Source organism: Labrus bergylta, chromosome 23, assembly GCF_963930695.1.
Source record: "Labrus bergylta chromosome 23, fLabBer1.1, whole genome shotgun sequence".
In the NCBI taxonomy this organism is placed as follows: domain Eukaryota; kingdom Metazoa; phylum Chordata; class Actinopteri; order Labriformes; family Labridae; genus Labrus; species Labrus bergylta.
In genome coordinates this window covers 14,232,632-14,256,474 of record NC_089217.1, presented here as the reverse complement: position 1 = coordinate 14,256,474, position 23,843 = coordinate 14,232,632, and the positions used below count along the sequence as shown (strand labels likewise).

The window sequence follows — 23,843 nt, the reverse complement described above, 5'->3', positions numbered from 1 at the left end:
AGCACTGTAAAATGTTTACTTTGAGCCATATGAGGTGTCTGGCTGCTATTTATAGAGTGGTTTAAATCTAACACATGTTTGAGTGGATGTGAAGGAAGAACAGCAGAGAAGGAGGAAAAGGAAAGGGTGGAGGTTGTGTGTTTTTGTCTTTGTTGGGAGCAGCTCCTCAAACATAGGATCGATGTGTTTTTTTTTTCTGTTTCTGAGACAGTGTGTCTATCGTTCTGTCTGTCAAAGGGATATACGAGCCAGCAGGCAGACACCACAGCGTATTATTCACAGAGTCGGGGGGGGGCTGCTCAGGAAACGGCCAACAGGAGCTTCCCGGGGAACAAGGCGAGGGGCGATCCCCTCTGTTCTATAGGAGGAAATGAGCCAGGTGGGCGTAGGCCTGGTAGAGACCACTTCCAGCCCTGAGGTGGGGCCACTCATAGGAAATATGACATTTTTACATTTACATTACATGTACGTTGAGGTATTTAGCTTATCAAGAGGGACAATAAAGTCAGAGATTGAACAAGATAACCACAAAGAATGGCGGGGAAGGGATGGTACACAGATTAAACCCTATTTCCTGTGAGCCAAAAAATGTGTTTAAACTGGAGCAGAAAGAGTCGACACAGCCAGCGGCTTTTTACAGACAACACATGAGAACACAGTCTGTGTTTCTATAGTGTTGAGGTTAGCATGCTAACAGGCTGAAATACTGAACACTTAAAATTTAAATCAAGGGCTGAAAAGGGAAGCCAACACCCAAGTGCCAAAAACTGCAGTTCCTCGAGTGGCCACTTGAGGCTTGCTCCAAAAGTGAGTCAATCCTCATTAGGCCCCATATTACAATTTCCAATTTTACCACAGAAACTAACACATTTACCAACTTGTACAAGACATTTTTGGGTTCTATATTCATGACACATGTACTGGGAGTTTTATAACAACTGTATCTGTTATTTTAAGGCTTAAAGTTTTTCATCATTAGGAGACCGGTGGCTTGTAACAGGTACGTGCGGCTGGCTGCCTGCAAAGGTGTTACCTCAGCTCTAAATTACCAAACTTAGCTTAGCAACCATCTTCGTTGTTTCTGTTCAGTTTATTTCACTACACAGCGGTCAAAAATTGCATTTTTATGGGCATTAATGGGAAGTGAGTGACCGTAGACTGTGAATATTAATGGACGAAGCATGAGCGATGTCACCTATTTGTTACTGCAGGCGGCTTTGGAAGCCTGTTGATGGAGGCCGCCATGCTGGAAAAGCTGAAACAAAAAATTTGCACAGAAAAAAATCAACATATTCTGATTCTTAGTGGCAAAAAACGAGCAGTTTGAAGGCATCATCTTCAGATTTGAAATGTATAAAATCCTCCATCCATTATCTATACCGCTTTTCCCGTTCAGGGTCGCTGGTGGGGGGAGCTGATCCAAGCTTTACAACAACCCGTACAGGTCGCCAGTCAATCACAGAGCTGACATATAGAGACCGATAACCAGCCACACTCACATTCACACCTTTGGACGATTAAGAGTCACCAGTTAAGCTAACGAGCATGTCTTTGGACTGTGGGGGGAAGCCGGAGTACCTGGAGAGAACCCACACATGCACGGGGAGAACATGCAGACTCCACACAGAGAGGATCCTGTCATTATTCAAAGATTTCTTTAAGGTCTGTTTTTTGTGTATTTTCCTCTGAGAGCATGTGATATGAATGCTTGGCCACAAGGGGGCAGTGTTTCTCAGTGACGGCGCTTATCTGTATGGAGAGTATCCAGCCCGGGTGATGTCAGCCTGATGAATGACTACTTGATTTGTCGTCTTTTATCATCTTTGATCTTTCTGTCTCCTCCTGATCCGTGAGGCTGATGGTGTTTGAGTTGGCAGACAGTTTGTGGAGATGGGAAGACAAACATAAGAGTCAGCAGCAGATTAATACTCGTACTGTGTTACGTACTCTTCAGAGGCTTTGGCAGGACACCAGATGTAATCTTAGTGAATGATGGTAGTGGAACAACCCAATGATTTAAATACTGAACGCCTGATTTCTTCTGTGCATCAGATAACTTGAGATCCTACACTCTCCCTGAATATTCTGAGACTTTATTTTTCCTGGTGTATTTTATGCATCCATCCATGTGACACTAATGTTTATGTGAAGGACCACAGACGTTCATTAAAATAAATAAATGACAGCCTCTCGTGCATGAAGTTCACATTCTTACAGATAAAAAAAAAAAAAAAAAAGCCCCTATTCACATTCTATTCCTGGGTAGTTTTATGGCTTTATTTACATTCCCATCACTCTACCTGCTCCAGGATGTGTCAAAAAGGAAGGAAATTAGATTTTATAAACAGAACAGTTGTGAGCTCAGGAGAGGTCTCTGTTTATGCCAAAAGAACATAAAAACATTATTAAAATCTTCCTCTTGACAATACCACGTGTCCTGCTGGAAAAGGAAATCAGCGTCTCCATAAAGCTCGTCAGCAGACGGGAGCATGAAGAGATCTAACATCTCCTGGTAAGACGTCTGAGTTAACTCTGGACTGGAGCGAACACGGTGGACCAACACCAGATGACAAGGCGCCCCAAATCACACACAAAAGGCTTCAAATATTTCACTGTAGGGGTAATGAATCTAGAACTTATGAAAGTTTCCCTTTTTGATTAAATCATGGGGAAAATTAACTTTTCCTCGATAATACTTTTTTTTTGCACCTGTATGTATTTAGGGAGGGAATCGAGTAAAAAGGCTTTCTTGTTTCCTGCGTCTTAACCATAGACTTAAAATATTAACGGACTAAGCCTGAGTGACGTCCCCCATCTGTTCCTGCAGGGGGCGCTGGAGTCCCATTGATGGTCGTTAAGCCTCTTTAGAAACCGTTACACCGCACCCACCTGTCAATCAGTTCAGCTACACGCCTTATTGTGAATAACTCTTATCCTTCATCAAATCAAAACGGATGAGTCATCAAAAAAAAAATCACCCCGTACAGTGTGTGTCGATCGAGACATGAGCTAATCAGATCTGTTTGGTTTTTTGAACCAGGTTGTAAACATGTTGATCTCTGCTGTAAAAACAGGCTTTTTAGAATGGGTGTGTATGTGACTTCCTGTGCTTCTGCAGCCAGCCTCTAGTGGACACTCGATGAACTGCAGGAGTTTGCGCTTCAGCACTGGCTTCATTTTTTTAACACCGGAGGTTGCCGCTTGGTCTGAACCAGCGACTTAGCAACCAGTGGAGTCGCTCCCTGCAGGGAGAGAAATCGCTAGCTAAAAACTAAGCTAAGCTAAACATGAAGTGATGCAAAGTGTGATTGTTAAAAAAAAAAAAGAAACTCCAACATCACTTTTGAATTTTTATTCAAAGGATTTACATGACATTAAAGCACATGGTACAAGTTGAGAACTTACAAAAAGAGCTGCATGATCTGATGAGAAATATCAACATGGCTTCTCTCGGTTCAAACAGAGAAGCCGTTCGAAAAATAAGCTTACAATAACACATCCCCCTTAACCCCGCCCACCCTGAACCCCACCCCGTCCCAAAAAGAGGAAAATGCTTAAAAGCAAACACATTAACACACACGCACGAAAAAGGATCCAACCGCTAAATAATGTAATCATAAGACTAGCCTTTAAAATAAAGCCTCAATTTCCCAGCTGCTTTGGATTCACTCCAAAACATTTGGTACCTCACAGCTAGAAACTACACGTTCTACTCAACAGGTAGTGAATTCTCTGTACACGAGGGTTTCTGCACACGCCCGTCTCCCCCCTCCTCCCCCTCCGTCTGATCACAGTTACCCTGCGGCGAGAGTCAGAGCATGGGCCAGGCGAGGAGCTGCTGTGTTCAGGCCTCGTCATGAGAACTGGATCTGCTGTACGGTGGGAATCTGAAACACAGACGCACACATAGTTTAGAGATCTAGTGTATCATGGTTACATTTTTCTCTCAGAACAGTGTCGGAGGTTTAACCGTTAAAGTCTCCTCGTGTTCACCATCATGTTGTCGACTGTGAAACCTGAAGAGCAGATTTACAGTTTATAATCATTCTTATTTTTCTGATACTGGCGTCAGTAAAAACCAAACATTTCAGCCTCTGCCTCAAACAGTTTTAGTTGCTGTCTCCCTACTCCTCCCTACTTCCTTCCGATTGGCCAGCTCTCTGGAGGGCAGAACGCTGCAGGGCAGGGCTGCTCTCCAGTGCTGAGAGAACAGAGTCTATGTAAGAGGCTTGTAGCCGTCTGGGTGAAATTCTTGTTTTCATATCGACGAGCTATGGTGTCATTTCTAGAACAAGCCATTTAGCGCCTTCTGCAGACTTCTCCTGGGATAGCTCCAACATACGTTCACCTCATTGGGCTGAAACTTTCACCCACGTTTAGTGTGGGCATCCATTACTGTAACACTATATGAGAGATTTAAAGAGGGGACCAGCATCATATGTCGACTTTAAATAACCCGAGCAGCAAACCGTAGTGTGTTATTTATGTTTACTGTGATGTAATTTCTGAGAACCTTTAAATGCTTCATGCTCCTACAATCTTACATCCTAAGATAAAAAACTAAAACCTAAACTAAAATATGTGTATCATCAGAAACAAATGAACAGGGTAAAGACTACAAAGATGGAGGTCTTGTCTTTCAGTTTCAGAAAGATTGAAGGCTTTGGTTGTTGCAGTTTGTATTTGAGCTCGACTTAAAAAGGATCAGGAGAGATTAGAAGGTGTCGTCTGTTTTTAAAGGGATTAACTAACATGGAGGGAACACATGTCAGATCACAGTGTGCCGTTTACCTGTTGATATGACGTGGTGTACACCATGACGTTCTGCTGCTGGCCGTCTGCGGTGATAATCCCAGCGGGCAGAGGAGTGGCTGATCAAAGAACAGAGATGTTTTTAGAACGAGAGCATAAAGATCAGAACCTGAGTGTCAATAAAAAAAACAATGTTTCCCACACATTCAGACTTACTGAAACTGTCTTCTGTCAGCTCGTCCCCCAGACCGTCTCCCACTGACACCCCGGGGATCCCCTTCTCCCCCTTCATGGCCTGAAAAAAAAACACCACAGAGGAAGAAAACACAGCACATTTGAGCACAACTAACTCAACAAGAACATGGGAGTTTACAAAACGTCGATTAGACCTTTTGTCTCACCTCTCTGAACTTCTGCAGGTAAAGCTTCAGCGGCTCCACGTACATGTCGAAGCCCAGCGTGGACATGGCGAACAGGATGTCCTCCCCGTTGATGGTCTTCCTCTTCTCCTGGTGGCAGCGCTCGCTCGCCTCCGACGTGATGAAGCTGATGAACTCGCTCACACACTCCTGCACACACTCCTTGGCGTCCTTCGCGATCTGAGGGAGACAAAGGAAGAAATTACAGAGAGGAAGAAATTACGTTTAAAGATTTAAAAAAAAAAAAAAATACAGATACTGAAATCAACAAACAGGGTTAAAATTCTGGATGATGAGGAGGCGTACAGAGAATATTCTTCAGGGGATCGGAGCTACTCCTGGTTTATGTCACATGTCGGAGGCAAATGTGAAGATATAAACAGCTAGTAGGCGTTCACACTGAACTAATTCTACATTTAGAGAATTATTTTAGTATTTTTAAACTTTTGGCACTTTGTTTTCTTACATATCTTGTCGTCTAAATAACTATCAGGTAGAAAAGGTTCTGCATATCCGTTGCGTCAGCTACAGCTGCTGTCTGACGCAACAGGCTGCAAAGGCTGAAACATAACCCCTGCAGGCACACTTTTTCAAAACAGCCGCTCCCGCCTTGATCTGCCAGTTTGTTTGTGCTGTTGCGGTTTTAGATGTTAAGTTAGAATCCAGCAAACGCACAGATAAAACACAACAAACCACCAAGCAGTGGATCAACGGATACCCTCTGCTGTGGAGAAGAATTACCGGTTTTGCTGGTGGCGTTCTGCATGCTTTGAAGGGAGCGCTGTGATGAATGTTTCTGGTTTAAAAACTCAAATATTTTCTCTTCAACACAATCGTTTCTTTTAATGGATCCTTTCTGGGATTTTGTCGACAATAAGCGAACAACCCGGGGATGTCAGCAGCAAAAACAAACTGTCAGTGACTGACGTCGTTCAGCGCAGAATAAATATGCAGACAAAATGCCAGAACTACCCTTTAAATATTCAAAACTAATCCTTCGAGTAATGCCGCTCCTTTGGTCATCTCTCTTACTAACCTTTCCGGTCTGAGGAACGGCGTTCTTCATGATGCGAGCCACGTTGGCGATAGGAAGGTAGATGTCCTGCTCCCTGAAGTTCTCCTTTATGCCTCCATCGTCTGGGTCGTTCAGACTCTCATCTGCGTCATCTGCAGAACACAAACAAACACACAGGTTAAGCTTGAAGCAGCTCTGATGATGGCGAGTATGTGACGATCAACACTGAAGCTGCTCCTCACCATCTTGAGACTGCAGGACGTAATGACTGGAGGCCATGTACTCTCCAGTGATGCCCAGCTGGGAGGCGTCGGTGGTTGAGCTGTCTCCGTCCATCTGTAACACACACACACACACGTCTTAATACCTCAAAGTTTGAGCAGTATTCCTGCAGAGCCTCACCGTACCAATTATTTTAAATACAGGAAAGGGAAGCACATCTTTAGAAATCCTACACACTCAAACACTCATCGAGGAATGGGACAAACTGTTTTACTGAACTTCAAATGCCGACCAGATCATTTAAAGCACGGTGGAATACAACTTATAACAATAATCGGTGGATCTCCGAGATCAAATTGGCCGATAGTCACTGGGACTTCAACTAACGACTATTTTGAGAGTCGACTAGTCATTGTTTGTTTGGATTGTGAAGATGGATGTCAGAGATGATCTTTAAAGGAGAGATGTCCATGGTGCCTTCTCTTCTAATGCAAGTGTAACCCCTCACTTCTGGTTCTGTCTCATAACAGTTATCTAATAACCCTGTTACACAAGGCTTGCTTTATCAATCCCGCAGGCGATCCTTTTCTTATACGAGGTTAAATGATGTGGGTGGTAGAGCGAGTGAGGAGAGGGACTGTAACAGTGAGAGAGTGTGTGTGTGTGTGTGTGTGTTTGTGTGTGTTACGTTGTTGTCATGACTGAAGAAGTAGAGTGAGAGCGATCGGTAGCTGTAAGAAATAGCAGGACAAGCGTAGCCTACAGTTTTTAAGACGTGTGCGCAAACACAAACGTCACAACTTCTACCCGTGCCTCGCTTGCTGCTGACGAGTTAAAGTGACGGGGGTCAGCCCTGAAGTCATCTCCAACTTCAGGGCTGACCCCCGCGCATGTCAACTCTGACAAAAAAAATTATGAATTCTGAAATGTAAACACAACACATTAAAAAGGCTGTAGCTATCAAGAATATTTACAATAACCAGACAAGTTGCATTCACTTGCAGAAAACGTATGGGAACTGCTTAAAAGCTGTATTCAGGATCATCTGTCCAAGTGAGAAAAGCTTGTTGTAAAGAGCTTAAAACATAAAAGTATGGAGTTGTTTGTATGTGGGTGTATATATATATATATATATATATATAATGTTGTTGTGTGTTGTGTCTTGGGATATAAATGTCTCATGTGATCCTCACTTCACTCTTGAATATTGTAAACTAAGTCCTCGGTCATTTTGTTATTTTGGTTAATCAAGGATAGTAAGTGAGACTCTGTGATGGAAAGCATGAAATTAAAAAAAGATAAAAACAGTAGCATGGCATTTATGTATTTACCAGAGCTCAAATAAAGCATATAGAATTAATAAAAGCTGACACTAGAAGTGAGAAATATATTTATAGACAGAGAAAGTGGACAGAAAGAGAAGTCAAAATACATTTCAGGCTTGTAAAAGCTGTAAAAAAAACATGTAGAAAATAAACAAATATTAAAAGAGCAACAGTATAGTTCAATGTATTTTGTACACTGATGACTGGTGAAGCTTAATGTGACAAAGAGCTTGATTTGCTTACAGTTTAACACACGTGTTTTGCTTTGTTTTTCGGGGTAAATGTAAAGAACTGGCAACCCCAGCTGACCTCGTTACCCATGAGCTCACTGACTTTCTGTTCTCGTTATGGAGCCACATTCAAATGTTTCCACTAGTGTTTTAATTGTGTTTCTTTTGAGAGGTTGAGAACGAAGGCCATGTCGAGCCAAACACCTGATTTACAATTACACTTATTAAGTCACCGTGGTGTGAGCTAGTCTTGGTGTTGGTGTGGTTTACATTATAGTCACACACACACACACAGTGCTAGTTAGCCAGCTGTTACCCTGCGGTGAGGTCACCAGCTAAACATGCTAACGTAAGCTAACGTTAAACCCACAAAGGGCGCTAGCACGCTCGGTGTATTACTGATACTGATTAATTCACGGTGATGGACTGAAGCTGTCCAGTCGGCTTTACCTCCTGGAGATGAACTATTCAGGCACATAGTGTCCCTTGAACACATTTTCATCGTAAATCCAGAGTAAGTGGCGCCCACGGAGCCCGCGCTGGCCTGTTTCTTTGTCGTGCGGAGCCGAGAGAGACGTGGCCGGGGCCGAAATGTGAAATAATAATTTGTAAAGTTTCGCCCGCTGGATACTTCCTGATGAGCAGCCCTCATTCACTCAGACAACAAATAAAAAATCAGACAGAGACGGACATTTCCATTCGAGCTAACGAGAAATCGGTTAGCAATCATTGGCCGGAGCCAGGCACAAACCTGCAATGAAGCCCTGGTTGGTTACCTTCCTGAGACGGCTGTTTGGTTGGACAGAAAATGGCTGCGAAAGGACCAGTCCCAGCGCGGAGCCACGGCTGCAGTACCGCACACGACCAGTAGGGGCTGCGGTGCGTTCATGCACTCATTTCGAGCTCCTACATCACAGCTTCCCTCCAAATGCAGCAACAAAAAAAAAAAAAGAAAAATGTTCCGCCACTGTTTGCTTTTCAATACCGATTGTGTGGCCAGTTAAGTGTAGTTATTTGTTGAGGTCGTTTAAAGTCTTTTGATGTGTTTACTAAAGATTTAAATGTTGGATTCACTGAACACGATCGTTACAAATGTTTAGTATTCCTATTTTAATCGTAGCTCTGGAACGCATCTCTTCTAGCCTACATTCTCCTGCAAATGTTTGCTTTGTAGAAAACTTCTCATGCTGTTTTTCCACACGTGTCTTTGGGAACAATTACCCCTGAAATCGCCCGAAGTATTGCATCGAGTCCAGTCGGAGCTGTTTTAACTAACTGAGGCGAGTTGTGTTTAGAAAATTGTTCGTGCAGGTGCAAACATTTCACCTAAGTATTGATTATGACCAAAATACGGTAGGCCGTGTTATTCAGAAGACATGAACACACTTTCCTGTCAGCACATGTGAACGCCCATTAACAACTGTGTCCAATTTGTAGGTTTGAAATACTTGATAATGTTTACTGTCTTTTCTTCATATTGTACGCGTGTTCCCTAAATGCAGCAGCTGTTTAAAATCAGCTTGATAGTTTCGGGTGTCACCACAAGATGTCAGCCTTTTACCGTGCAAACAGAAGGACACCCTCAAGTCTCGCGAGAGGGAGTTATGTACTGAATACCAGCACTGCTGTGATTCGGTCTGAAGGTTTTAGTGCTGATATTCAGTACAACATCTCCACCTCGAGTGTGGATATTACTTTTATACAACAGCTAGACAAGCAGAAAATAGTGATAAAATGTGAAAAAAAAATAGAATAAACCACGGGTTATTTTTTAACTTAACCGCAATTTATCTGGAACTAGGCTGTTGCTAAGCAACCCAAACATTCGATTCTACTGCACTCACGCTCCTCTGTTGGTGTCCATGGTTACCACGGAGCCGAGTATGAACTTGTACTTGTATGATAAAATCATTTCATGAAACCACCGCAGTCCTTTGTGTGATTCTGAGGAATAAGATTGACGAGCAAAGAAAAACTCTGTCAGCTTCAAATGGTAATAAAAAGTATCACGATCTCCTGAAAATTCCCAGTGATGTCACTCATGGACTGGCTCTTGTCCAATCAGATTGCTTGGTCGGAACTCACTGTTGTATCATGTCAGTTATCATAAACACATATGTATTAAAAACTCTTTTACACTACTTTTGTTGCTTGTATACATGTTTCTATTTAACCTTTATGAATCTACCTGCTAGTAACTGATATACAGTATTTATTAAACGTAAATCATGATGGAACATTTCTGTAAAATCTCAGTCGGCCTATTTCATGTCATGTCGATTTTTCATTTTCTAGATAATCTTGAATTTGTTGTCAATACAGCACTTGTTTTTCACATGCACTTAAAGCACTTGGAGATGTTTCATCTGTGATTATATATTTTAAATTTTTACAATCTGTGTCCTAAAGTCTGAACACATCCCATTCCGACTAGCACACAAATAAAACCTATTATAATCTTTTTTTTTTAACTTGCACATTCTTTTTCAAGACTTTCAATGCAGTTGTGAGGTCAAAAAATGGTAAAACATTCATTCAGTCGATAAACTCTGCCTCAGTTGACGTCATTTGGTGATATCAAGCCTGCAGTCAGGCGCTCAGGGCCAAAGTCCGTCCTCACTCAGGGTGTTTATGTCTTTCCCTTTCAGGTCTGTGCTTCAGGATAACGGCAGAGGAAACTTCACTCTGTGTCTGGACCTGCAGCAGTGAAACATGGAGCCACCAGCGGGGCCCTCACTGGGGCCTTATGACTACGACCTGCTGGTCATTGGCGGCGGGTCAGGAGGCCTGGCTGTGGCGAAGGTCAGCTCAGTTCTCACCGCACAGCGCGGTCACTCAGAGTATTTGCAGGCCGTGGATTTGACTTCTGATTGTGCTGCTATTTAAGCTTTCTTTGCTTCCTTTGTTTGGTCGCATGGTGCATTCATGTGGCGTCGGACACATCGGAAAAACGACTTTCCAAGTTGTAAAATTTACATGAGGGCCTGCTCAACCAAACTCGAGAGGCAAAGAATTAGGGGCCCGACTTTACGTAATAATCGTCACCACATGGGGGGGAAAATACGTTTAGCTAATGTTAAGATACTTTGTATTAATTCACATATTAACCTCCTAAGACCCGAACTCTTGCATGGCCTGCATTTTTAATTTCTCTTTGCTAATTGGGCTGATTGGGACCTGATGAGTGTAAAAACAAAGAATTATCTTTTTACATGATGTAGTTTCTGAGAAAAATGATGTCCACATATGAGGACATTCGTTTTAAATTTCGATAGAACACAATAAAGTCAGAATTGAGTAATGATATGCACAACTCTTTATTTGGTGCCTGAACACAGCAGCATTTTTCCTGAGTGCAAAAACAAAATGAGAAACAACAATTGTGCCCCTCTGAGCAATATGGCTCATTTGAAGTGCTGCTAACAGTTGCAGGAAGACGTATGTCTGTAACAAAGTAACATTCTAAACATTTTGCATTGAAACTGTTCTAAACTGTTCATTTCAATATCTCAACATGGCATGAAACATGAAACATTTCACTTACACTCCAAAACTGCTACTTCAAACTTTTTTTTCCCCGTGGGAACATGTTTGCACCTATGTGTGAAAGGCTATGTAACAGTTGCGATCTGCCTGTAAGCAGAGGAACACCTTGCATGTAACACAATGCACTCGAGTTTTCCCTGAGCAGCCTTTTGCTCTGCAGCGCGCTGCATTCTTCACATTTACCGCCTCTGGCAGATGTGCATTAGCCCTCCTGCGGACTGAGACATGGGGCACTGCCTTCACTGGACGCCTTTTCCCTTGGACCAAAACGTCTGGGTCATCTTCCCGCTCTGAAAAGTCAGAGTTGTCATTGTCACGCTGAGCCAAGAAGGTCATGGCCAATTCCATACGAAATTCAAGGAACTGCATGATGTTCTTCTTTGGTGTGCCACATACAGTGAGCTTCTTTGCGGTACAGTAGCCAGCTGTTGGCTAAAGCCAGATCCGTAAAGTGCATTAGCATCCGCAGTGTCCATTTCTTTGTACGGCCACTCAACTCATCATTCTATCGACAAGGTCAACTCCACCCATCTTGGAGTTGTATTCACGGATAATACTTGGTCGCAAGATGGTCACATATCGTTTCAGTTTTTTGTCCCATCTCTGGCAGGTGTCTTCTGGCTCTCTAGCATGAACAGCAGACATCATCAATACCGGTTTATTGTCATACCACTTCACCACGCAAATCTTTCCATCCTCAGTGGTAACTTGTGCTGAGGTACCTCTTCCGTTTTTTTTCATTGTTTTGTCAGTTGGTAGCTTCTGCACTGCTGCAGCGACCCGATTCTTCATAACTGTACCAGTTACATACATCTGCTTCTTCATCATGCGTTCCACACATTGGATGGATGTGAAGAACCGGTCACAGTAAACATTTGTATTAGGCTGCAGAGTTTGAGACAGGCGATCTATCACCAAGCCTCCCAAACCCAGATCCCCTGGTTCTTCAACCTGCTCAAGGAGTGCATCTCTACCTTGATAAATGTCAAAGTCCAGCACAATACCATCTGCTGTTGCGCAAACAAAGTTTTTCATGCCAACTGGGTTTGGTTTCATTGGCAGATATTGTCGACACGGACAAGCTCCTGTGAAAGGAATCATCTGCTCATCAATGGAAACGCATTCTGGTCGAGCCTGAGATTTGCAGCCTTTCAGAATGCGATTCAGAAAAGGCCTCACCTTCCAGAATTTAAATTTCCTTCCGGAATGGGGTCCTCACATCCACTACTGTCCTCCTCACTGGTGCTTGGCTCCTGTCGTGGGGGTTGATATTCAACATCCCCTATGGGATCATCGATGTCTGACAAATCTTCCACCTCTGAGTTGTCTCCACCAATTAACCCCAATAACTCCATTACTCTTGACAGAGAATAACGCTCTGGAAAAAAATTTCATGAGAAAAATCAAATAAAAATCTTTGTAATTTATTTATAAAACATGCTACATCTGCTTGTACTGTAGTAAACTATTGTTTTCTACCAAAATCATCCCAAAATACTATTTCATTCTCATGTTTTGTTGCTAGCATTTATGATCACATATAAACATTTTCAACAAAACTAACAAAACTAAGTCCCTCTGTCCACATACGTGGACATCATGTTTAGCGGCATGGTAAATCGTTACAGTTACTAACTTTTGTAAAATTTTCATTCCATAACAAACATTGAACACTTTTATACATATCTGAACAAGAATCAGCCATAAAATTTGATTGAATTTTTTACCTGGTCGAAGTTTGGATCGGGAGTTGCCATCTGAACTTCTGGGTGTGTTGTCGGCCATCTTGAATCTGATGTATAATGTGTTATACTCTTCTGACACCACTAAGTGGCAGTATAAAGTCCTCGTATGTGGACCCCAGGCCCTTGTAGAGCAAAATTTAATATTGTGGTCTAGGCAACCCAAAATGTGATGTCCACATATGTGGACGCCAGGTCGTAGGAGGTTAAACATAAACTTTTTGCTCAAATATGATACATAAGGAGCAAAACATAACAAATAATCAACAGAGGTAACATCACATAATGGCATAATGGCGCCTACAGCATCCAGCTGTGACTGCTGTTTCTTTACCCGTTGCTAATCTGGTGAATGAACGCACACTTGAACAGATCACGGCTCAGGTCATTACCATATTAATGAGCTGAATGCTGATAGGCTGATCTGTGAGCAGCTCTACAGTCGAAAGGGGACGTGAGCTGAAGGGGGGGCAGGAGCTGCGATTGTTGAGGAGGACAAATGCTAAACCCGTTTCAATATTTAATTACTCTCTCTTCCTCGCTTGCTGGCTGACTCGGTGGCTCTCATTTATTCTGTTTTTTTTTTTTTTTTGTCAGGAAGCTGCAGGCTTGAGGAGGAAGGTGCTGATCCTTGACCTCGGCGCTCCCTCTCTGAGAGGCGCCAAGAGAGGTGAGAGTTTAATACTCAGAGTTTGAAGAGTCGACGGGGCAATTTTTATAAATCATCTCTTCTTCTGCAGCAGTACAGACGTGTCAGCCTTTAAACTCTGTGTTCCTGCTTTAAATGTGAAGAATAAATTGAATTTAAATCCTGGATTCTCTTATCTTCCAGCTTCTTATTTAGCCTTTCCTGTCATTTGTGCAATTCACTTTCGACATCTTCATTCTTAAGTCTGTTAGGAACAATTTTCTCCTCTCCTTTGCTTCCTCTTCTTGACCTTTTCTTGACCCGCCTCCCCTAACCTAATCCTTCCCTCCCCCCTTTTCATTCCTTACCTTTCCGATTGTTTCTTTTCCTCGTCTTACTTCACTGTACCCTTCCTTTCCTTTTCTTTCTTTCTGTCATTCTTTTGTCTCCACTCCTCTCCACTCCTCTCCTCTCCTCTTCTTCCCTTTTGTTCCCACATCTTACCTTTCCTTTTCTTAAATTCTTTTCCTTACCTTTACATTCCCCTTCTTTTGTTCATTTTCTTACTAAACCCCTCCTCATTTTCTTTGCTTTCTGTACCATTACCCTTTTTTATTCCTTTCCTTTTCTTCTCCTTTGAAGAACTTTCTTTCCTTTCCTCTTCTTCTTCCTCTCCTCTCCTTAATTGACCTAACATTATCTTGCCTAACATTTATTTTTCTTTGCCTTCCAATTATATTCTATAACGACTTTTCTCCTTCTTACCTCTTTTTTACATTTTCTGTCTCCTTTTTCCATCCTTCAGTCCTCGGAGGTTCCACTCTCAATGTCGACAGCGTCAGGAAGTTTCTACAACATTCGTCTCTCCTGGGAAAAGCCCTTCAAGACTCTGAGAATTATGGCTGGAAGTTGAAAGACCACGGTAATTAAATGAAGTCGTTACATGAATTATAAAACCCCTCATTAATGATTTAAATCTTCAAATCAAATCCAAATAAAGAGGTACCAAGAGTCAAGAGGGACAGCTTGATTCATTGCAGCTGTAGAAATATCTGAAATATATTTATGTGTAAATTACATATAAAATCAAAAGTAGGCTCTCTGCGTCCTTCAGTGTCTCACAGCTGGACGCAGCTGGTGGAGGCGGTGGAGGAGCAGAGGAGGAGGAGCAGTGAGGAGCTGAGGAGGGAGCTGAAGAGATGTGGAGTCTTTTACCTGAATGCTCGTGGAGAGATCGTAGCTCCTCACACAGTGGAGGTAAAAAAAAAAAAACCTACAGGGCTCTATTTTCCACTCAGCACGACTAACAGGCTCATTTATCATTAGCCTAAAACATGACCACCTGTGACACCATCACTTACACACTTCCCACTAGACCACCAGCGTCCCCTGAGCCCTGTTTTTAAAAAGACTGAATTTCACCATTAAAAAAAAAACCTGAATCTGTGGCCCATTCTGACACATCTGGCACAGCTATTGCAAGCTATTAAAGGATATGACACTCTGATTGGACAGGCCATCAAAGATCTTTGTCATGCATTTTAAACTAAGAATCCATTTCTGTAATGGATTTGTTGAAGAAAATTCGGACTATTTAATATCGGCTTCGACAAAGAATTGACCTTTTATTATTGTCAGTCATATTTCACACATGTAAGCATATATATGATAGTAGACTGTAGGAAATGAACAGTAATTGAGTAAGTGGGATGGAAGGAGCAACGTGCAAACATGCAACAAAGCACCTCAACTGGACCAAACCAGTTAGTGTAAATAAAAAAATCAGAGCCTCTAGGACAGGAGGACTCCTCATAAGAATTCCAAAAATAGCATTAAGGGCTGCATGTCGGTGCAAGGGTTAGAGATGTTGCCTCACAGCGAGATGGTTCTTGGTTCAAAATCATCCCCCTCGTTGTATAGGGCACTGTCTCTGTGAAGTTTGCATGTTCTACCTGTGCATACATGGGTTCCCTCTGGGTACCTCAGCTTCCTCCCACAGTCCAAAGACACGCTCGTTAGGTTAATTTGTGACTCTAGAATTGCTCTTAGGTGTGCATGTGAGCGTCAATGTCCGTCTGTCTCTATACGTCCGCCCTGTGATTTATTGGCGACTAGTCAAAGTTGCACCCTGGCTCTCGCCCAATGACAGCTGGGATTTGAGCCTTCCCTCTATTTGTATTCACATTAGAAGTGTTATTGACTTAATTGCTCCGAAATTCTGTTTAAAAAGGAAAACACAAGATAATTGTTGTTGTTGGATGATGAACAAGATTTGAGTTCTTGCTGTTTCTCCATGTTTCAACTGTGATGTCTGTTGTTCACTACCGATGTGGACCAAAGGACGAGAGGTTTGTAAGCTGTACTTTCTTTGTTTTGTCCGATCAGGCTACAGAAGTGAGCGGGAGGAAGAGGCGCGTGACAGCTGAGACTCTGGTGGTCGCTACAGGAGACAGACCTCAGTACCTGGGCGTACCTGGAGGCGCAGAGTTCTGCATCACCAGGTCAGAGTCTGATTCCAGCGGTGCCTCCTTTTTTAATAGCAGGAGTCTGAACGATAATCACTTTCTCCTCTCACCTCCCAGTGAGGACCTGCTCTCCCTGCCTCGCCCTCCAGGTCGGACCCTGGTGGTGGGCGGTTCAGCAGAGGGGTTGGAGTGTGCCGGCTTCCTGTTCGGCCTCGGCGTGCAGGTCAGCGTCATGCTGCAGCCCGACGTGCTGCCGGGGTTCGATCGGAAAATGGCTCAGAAGATAGAAAACCACATGCTCGTTAGTGGAGTGGACTTCCTGTATCACTGCTCGCTGGACAAGGTACTGAGGGAGATGTAGACATCATGACAACAACTTCTTCATCTTTTTTTTTTTTTTTTTTTACTAACACGGGTCTGTGTTGGTGTTAGGTGGAGCAGACTGAAGGTAGCAGTGATGACTTCACTTCAGGTATGTCAATGCATCTGTTGAAAGACATCAGCTATCACCTTTAAGATGATTCATTCATTCTTGTCATCACTCATACAGCCAGCTGTGTTCTTCTTCTTTAACATCTCATTATTTAAGGGAGAACACTATCCATGCTATTGTGGCACACTCACGCTAGGCAAAGTTGTCCTGTACCGAGCTGAATCACGATTGCCCCCCCCACTCCCCATTCCCCCCGCTGCTCCTGCGCTCACACCGCTCCAGGACTAACCGGGCCTGAGCACGGTCACCAAGTACAGCTTAGAGAGTGTCAACTGTCTTTCCTCATATCTGCAAGGATGTTTGGTAGACTTGTTGTCTGCTCCAGTGTTATAGACGTCACAGATTAGTCTAGGTGGGTCAATGTGACACGACCCTGATAATGATCATGTCTTTTTGGATATATTCGATGCCTTTCGAAAAGTTCTGCAAATGTGATTGAGCAAGACACGAGTACAGAAGTGTGACGTTGAATCATGTCTCCTCATGAGTATTCATCTGATGTATAAACTTTCAGCAACGTAAGCCATCTGAGTCAACTGAGTCTTATTGTATGGAGTCAAGTCTTAGTAATTTCTTCAACACACATTGTGTACCCGCTTGCTCTTTCACACGTGCCAGGGCCGAGGGAGTGTAGGATCGCCTTAAGGAGTGCGCCCTAAGGTTAAATGAAAAAAGACAGAGTTTCTGTTGTTGATATGAGCGCTGTCTTACCTCACCTGCTCAAACTCTACATCTTTTCTTTTGGGGTTTTTACTCTTTATGCTAATTCAATAAACAAAAAACTTTATGGTCATGTTTTCAAAAAGTTAAAAGCCTCTTAAGCGATAACGACGAGAGTATTATTCTGTCTGTAAATCCCATGAAAAGGAAGTATTGTGTGTGTTTCAATAGCCTGATATATCTTATTCCTTTGTGACAGAACTCCATTGTTATTAATCCACCAATAAAAATAGTCCCAAACAACTTTACTATCTCCTGTTTTGAGAGCTCATCAAATGATCTTTTTTCTTTCTGCAGAAACTCTGCAGCCGGTTTCCAGGAAGGCACTTCGAGTGACCTTCATCACTAAGGAAGGTCAAAGTGAACAAGAAGACTTTGATACAGTACGTCCTCTGTGTTTTGATTGTCTCTTCCTGCCGTGGTATCAATGAGAGCCGCCTCGATAGAGAGCTTTGTTAAAATCTTTAAAAAGCTGTGACACGGTTCTCTGAAAAGCCACCAGACTCCCCTGACAGAAACAATCATTCTAACTTGCATGTAGGAGTTGCTGGTCTACTGTTTTTGGTCATTTGTGTCATTTTGGGACTCAGTTTTATATGGATAAATCCAAAACAACATTTGTCTAACACAAGATAACGCAAAAAAAAAAGATATTGAGGCAGTGGGAGACCAGCCAGTCCTACTTCCTGCAGGGTGATCTAGCTGTTTTTGAAAACTGACATCTCCTTCCACAGATTAGATTTGTCTCTGTAGGGATCCTATCAGTGCATGTTTAACCGTCTTTGTGTCTGCAGGTGCTGCTCGCTGTTGGAAAGAGGGCCTGCACCAGTGACATCGGCCTGGAGTGTGTCGGGGTTCAGAGCAGACAGGAGTGAGTTTCATGTGTCCACTTTTATTTTGTCTTTTGGTTTTCCCTCAGCAGGTTTTGATTAAGATTTTGTGTGTGTGTGTGTGTGTGTGTGTGTGCGCGCAGCAGTGGCAAAGTCCTGGTGAACGAGAGGGATCAGACCGGTGTCGATCATATTTATGCCATCGGCTCGGTGCAGCATGGGCGCCCCTCCACGACGGGCCTCTCAGTGCACGCTGGGACGCTGCTGGCCCGTCGACTCTACAGAGGAGACAGCATCTTGGTAGACACTTTATAAATAGTTACGCTCCCTTTTCTATTCTACATGAGTTTTACCTTAAAGCAGAAAGGAGTTGCTGGTCTTCCACTGCTGCGGAACAGCTAGTTTGTGTTATTTTGCGACTTTTATGTTTCATATTGTTAGTTTGGATACAACACAATGTATGTACAAAACAGAACGATGCAAAAACATATCGAATCAAACTTAAGACAACAAAAAAAGGGTGATATTGCTTCCAAAACTTTTTGTACATTGGAGTCATTTATAGGGCTTTCACACTTGAAGACAACTCCGCTTCGTCTGCATCTCTTTTTTCGCGTTTATTTTCAGGAGTGTAGGCGTGAAAACGGCTTTAGAGTCCAATCTATGTACGAATAGGGCCTGGGTTTGAAAATACTAAAAACTATTAAGTCTGGAAATGAATGTTGGTGTTTATTTAAGGTTTGTATGATTTATCTTTCACAGTGTGATTACACCAACGTGCCCACTGTTGTGCTCACTCCTCTGGAGTACGCTGCCTGTGGTCTCTCAGAGGAGAGAACCAATCTGACATTTGGAGAAGACAGCGTCGAGGTGAACTTCACACCACACATACCATCACCTTCATGAGCGTGTCTATAATTTAAACAGGACTTTACTGCCTGTAGAATCATCCAAAAATGGAAATGTCTCTCCTGTGTGCAGGTGTATCACAGCTACTACTGGCCTCTGGAGTGGGAGCTTCCTGCCAGGAATAAAAACTCCTGCTACGTGAAAGTCATCTGCCACATCCCTGACCAGGCAGGTGTTTGTTATTAACGTCTTTAAAATGGAGAATGGATGAAATGACTGCATGATGTGACAGGTGATCTGATTGTCTCAATCAGTGTCTCGTGTGGTCAGCGCTCAGGAAACAGAAAGATGGGAGTTTAACTAGTAATGGTGATGCTTCACACAGCCTTTTTGTACATCTATTGTTCTCTAAGGGATGTGTTTGAAACATGGCGGATTGTGAAAGTCACTCAAATTTAAAACCTCAGGTCACCAAGACAAATAAGGAGGTTTTTGAGCGACACATCTCACAGCGCTGCTCAATACTGTCCCAGACTGACGTCATTAATGGTGAAATTGAGGATAATAGATCTCCTTTAAATGCAGATATGATGCATATTTTACCTTCACCTTCACAGTGTGAGGATCAATGAAAAACTGTTTTTTTTTTTTTTTTTGTGGATTTACTGGTTAGTGTGTATTGCACATTGCTGCATGATCAATGATTAGGTCTCATTATATCTCTGCAGACAAGAAGAGCGACTGTAGCAACAGATGATCTGAAGGCCAACACAGACATGAAGCGTAAAGCCTCAGCTGAAACTTAGACATACTCATGTTTACTCCCTGGAGGTGTTTAGTCATAATGTCACACATCAAGACGTTTATTCCTCCTCCCTCTTTTTTAAAATATTTTTAGCTCATTGCGCAATCGTCCTGGCACCTCTGGAGATGACGGCATTTCCAGAGCGCGCCTCCGCCGAGCTGCTGATAACCGTGTTAATCAATGTTCTCTGCTCATCAGCGCTAATGATCTGTGTGTGAATTACCTCGAATGTGATCCCTCAGACGTTTTACGTGCAACTTCATTCCCCGCGTGCAGTTAGTGGTCATGATTGAGATACACGGCAGCTCTCATTAACACCAAGGCAGCTTTTTCGTACCACTTCTGTTTTTTTCGTGGGTTTTCATTTGTTTTAGAGTAGATGGAGCACTGAGGAGTTGACACTTTTAAAATCATGCTAGTTTTTTGGAAATTACCAAACCCCTGCCTTTAAACTCCTTCACTTGAGGCAAGAATTCCCTCCTCACCCAGAGGGAGAAATACTTTTTTTTTTTCCCGGGGTGAACCATGACCTTGGACTTTGAGGTTTCTGACCCTCATCCCAGCGGCTTCACACTGGGCTGCAAACCGCCCCGACGCCTGCTGGAAGTCAATCACTACAACAATCAATCAAATGATGTAGCGCCAAATCACATCAAAAGCATTCTCAGGACTCTTTGTGAAATTATTTCAAGAGAACCAACATTAATTCACCATGTGCTTGGAAACACCTGGCAATAAAACAACAACCTGACTCAGTGATGAACGACCATTTGCCTCTAATGGATACTCCGAATTTAGAGCTAATTCTAACACTGCTTCTTCTCGACAGGAGCGAGTGCTCGGTCTCCACGTCATGGGCCCCAACGCTGGAGATGTCCTCCAAGGCTTCGTTGCAGCCATGAAATGCGGTCTCACTAAAGAACAGCTGGACGCCACAGTCGGAATCCACCCCGGGTCGGCCCAGGTTGGTGTTTGAAATGTATTGCTTTTCACTTAATGGCTTTTAAGGCTGCTTCTGGCACCTATTGATTCCCCCCCCCCCCCACCTCACTAATAATATCAGCTCGTCGTCACTGGCTTGATTTGCTGTCACGGTCGGTTTTCAGTCTCTCTGCGCTGAGAGGTCCGTTATGAGCGATCGTCATGTTCAGTCCTTGAAAAAGCTCAGCAGTCTGGGGTCAATGCCAGAGCAGCACATTCAAATGAGTTTCCTCCGTCTGAATAATTCATGGACCATATTTAATAAACCTTGTCGCTCACAGTCTGCCGGCCTGTGGAGACTGACCTCTCAGAACACGAGCGGGTTAATGCTTGACATTTTCAAACTTAATTAATCGAGCATTCAATGGGGTGTTAAGTAGAGGTCACTGGTCCCGGCGATAAGAGTGGGGGCGTTGGAGATATTGGTTAATGGCTGGTCAAAGATCCCTGTTGGGTTGATTGATTCAATGGATTGATTGCCCTGCAGGGAAAGGATCCTGTAATTATGAGACCGTCTGTTCAGATTTCAAACTAGCAGTCATTTTTTTCAGCGTCGCGTTTTGAACGTTGCTGCAGGCTGGGACAAACGTGGTTTTGCACCACGGTTGCTGATTGTTTTTCTTTACAAAATACAACCATGTGCTGACTGCAGGACCGCTCTTAAGGCCCTGTCACGCCAAGGAGATCGTCCACCGTCGGTCCTAGTTGGACCATCGGTGAGAGACGGTCGCTCTGGTTTTTTGCAGTGTGTCCAGCTCCGTCACTCTGATTGTTCAGCTAATTGAATCGAGAAGGAAAAACAGAAGTGACCAAAGCAAGTAAACGACTGCAGTCAGGAGGCGACTTTTTATCAGACATTGTTCTCGAGTAGAAGTTCCTCAGATTACGAGTGGTGAGCGACAGACGGTGTTAAAAATGGTTTTCTCGTGTCATAACGACGGTTCATACAGTATATCCACATTATTCGCCGTCCTCTTCCTCTTCCTCTTTCCCCTTTTTGGAATGACAGGCAGCTAGTTAGGAATCACAATGAAGTGCCCCAACCTTCAGAACTTAGTTTAAAAGGTTAAAAGTCTTGGCTTTTGGTTCGACGTTTTCTTCTTGCTGAAACTAAGAATCTGTTTTAAAGTACTCGAGGGCAAAGTGATTTTTCTAACCTTCTCAACTTCAGCAGGACAGTACAGTCTCCTAAACTGTTTCCGTGTACTCATAAACCTTCTGTCCTTCTCCTCTCTGCTCAGGTGCTCACCTCTCTGACCCAAACCCAGCGGATGTCTGAGGCCTTGATGGTGAGGGGCAACTGCTGAGGTTAGCCCCTCCCCCTGCTGTCAATCAGACAGCAGGGGCGATCTGCAATCACCCTGCAGAGCGACGGCAGCAGGATGGTCACCTGACCCTCTGATGACATCCTCACCTGAAGCCTCAGTGACAGGCGGGCGAGGACCGATGCTCTGCTGCCCACACGCTTCCTCTTCGTGTGTGTGTGTGTGTGTGTGTGTGTGTGTGTGTGTGTGTGTGTGCGTGCACATTTTTTAGGTTTGTGTGCATTTTGTATGAATGGTTTTCTTCGAGGATTACTTTGACATATACAGTACTTTTAATGCATTTTAATGGCTCTTAACTATAAAGCAGTGAAGACGCTCCCTGAGGTTCTGGCCCTGAAAGCCCCTGTAAGCTTTAGCTGACTTTTTTTAAAGGCTGCAGGAGAACGATAAGACTCTGGGGTTTGATGCATTTACATGCAGCCGAAGCTCAGACTTATACGCTGTGTTTTTATTGCTCCGGTTGAGCCTCGGGGGTTTTACAGCCTTAATTTCATGTAATGAACTAGACAGGGGGATTATGGAATTACCCAAATTAATAGTGTTTATCTGTGAATCCTCGGCTTTAATGATGCATTTGGTGCGTCTACTGCGACATTAGGCCAGAGTTCCTGACGCTCTCCCTTGTTTGCGTTCTCTCTTTTATATTCTCTCTCTCTGATTCAGAGCCGCCAAGCAAAGCAGCGTTCTTCAAACAACTGTTGAATATTCATGCCGAGTCATTAAGTGAAGTGTCTCATACAAATGAGTGCAGGGACAGGAGTGCAGATATTTTAAAAAGGCATGCCGCTGACCCTTCCCGAGTTTCCCGCGCCAACCTCTGCCCTGCACTCTGCATTCAAATCAGAAAATGTTGGTCTGTGAGCGAGCAACATGGGTGTGCCCCCCCCACGCGCGCAAAGGGCGTCATTCTCATTCTCCGGGTGTATCTGCAACGCGCTCCCATCCGTTCCATGTTAATGTCCCCACTGTCATGCTTTGTGTGTCGCTTCCCGACGAACACTGCAGCTACCAGATGCAAATTTTTCTCAAGATCTACCCTCCAGACCACCTTCTGGTTCTCTCCCTGACAGAGCCGCTTGTGCAAGGAAGACAGATCTCTTAATTAGAACAAGTGCACAGGACTGTGTCTCTTCTGGCATGTGCCTGAAAATGCCATTAGAGCATAATTCGATCAAAGCGGAGAAGCTTCGGTGACTTTGTGCGAGTTTCGCGGCAAGGTTAAGATGCCGCAGGAGAGCTCTATCTATCACTGCCTGCTGAGCTTGGACGGAGTTCAGGAGTCTCTGCTGACCTCTGTGCAGTACCAGCGGCTACCACTAGATGGCACTGCAGCTGTATGTGGAGGAGGTAGATACACTTAACTGTACTGGAGAGACAAGAATAAAATGATACAAAGATGTGTTGGTTGAAAAAGCGTATCTTTTTTCTTCTACGACTATAATGCCTACAACTGCAATTCATCTCTGTGTTTTATCACCTTTTAGAGACCCAACATG

General features: G+C 43.5%; 2 protein-coding genes and 1 pseudogene across 5 annotated transcripts; 1 reads left to right on the top strand and 2 right to left on the bottom strand.

Annotated features, from left to right (window-relative positions):
* Positions 1-3,337: 3,337 nt before the first annotated feature.
* nfyba (nuclear transcription factor Y, beta a) lies at positions 3,338-8,847 on the bottom strand. Of its 3 annotated transcripts, none has more exons than XM_020634786.3 (7): positions 8,715-8,847; positions 6,429-6,522; positions 6,208-6,338; positions 5,154-5,351; positions 4,969-5,047; positions 4,792-4,871; positions 3,338-3,887 (listed from the first exon to the last, which is right to left on the bottom strand). In XM_020634786.3, exons 2-7 carry the CDS (start codon positions 6,520-6,522, stop codon positions 3,855-3,857), a joined length of 615 nt encoding a protein of 204 aa, XP_020490442.1. In that variant the 5' UTR covers positions 8,715-8,847; the 3' UTR covers positions 3,338-3,854. The 3 variants fall into 3 exon arrangements, with proteins under 3 accessions (XP_020490442.1, XP_029133361.1, XP_065807571.1); XM_029277528.2 differs by lacking the exon at positions 8,715-8,847 and adding an exon at positions 8,414-8,640; XM_065951499.1 differs by lacking the exon at positions 8,715-8,847 and adding an exon at positions 6,688-7,012.
* A 145-nt stretch (positions 8,848-8,992) lies between these two features.
* Positions 8,993-23,746, top strand: LOC109984569 (thioredoxin reductase 1, cytoplasmic). Of its 2 annotated transcripts, XM_065951496.1 has the most exons (15): positions 8,993-9,243; positions 10,612-10,765; positions 13,849-13,921; positions 14,685-14,801; positions 14,976-15,136; positions 16,265-16,380; positions 16,462-16,687; positions 16,777-16,816; positions 17,855-17,940; positions 18,352-18,428; positions 18,531-18,687; positions 19,150-19,257; positions 19,369-19,464; positions 20,871-21,005; positions 22,264-23,746. In XM_065951496.1, exons 2-15 carry the CDS (start codon positions 10,676-10,678, stop codon positions 22,327-22,329), a joined length of 1,548 nt encoding a protein of 515 aa, XP_065807568.1. In that variant the 5' UTR covers positions 8,993-9,243; positions 10,612-10,675; the 3' UTR covers positions 22,330-23,746. The 2 variants fall into 2 exon arrangements, with proteins under 2 accessions (XP_065807568.1, XP_029133360.2); XM_029277527.2 differs by lacking the exon at positions 8,993-9,243 and having other exon boundaries at positions 10,572-10,765; positions 14,994-15,136.
* On the bottom strand, positions 11,149-13,294 carry LOC136177677 (piggyBac transposable element-derived protein 3-like; annotated as a pseudogene).
* Positions 23,747-23,843: the final 97 nt, after the last annotated feature.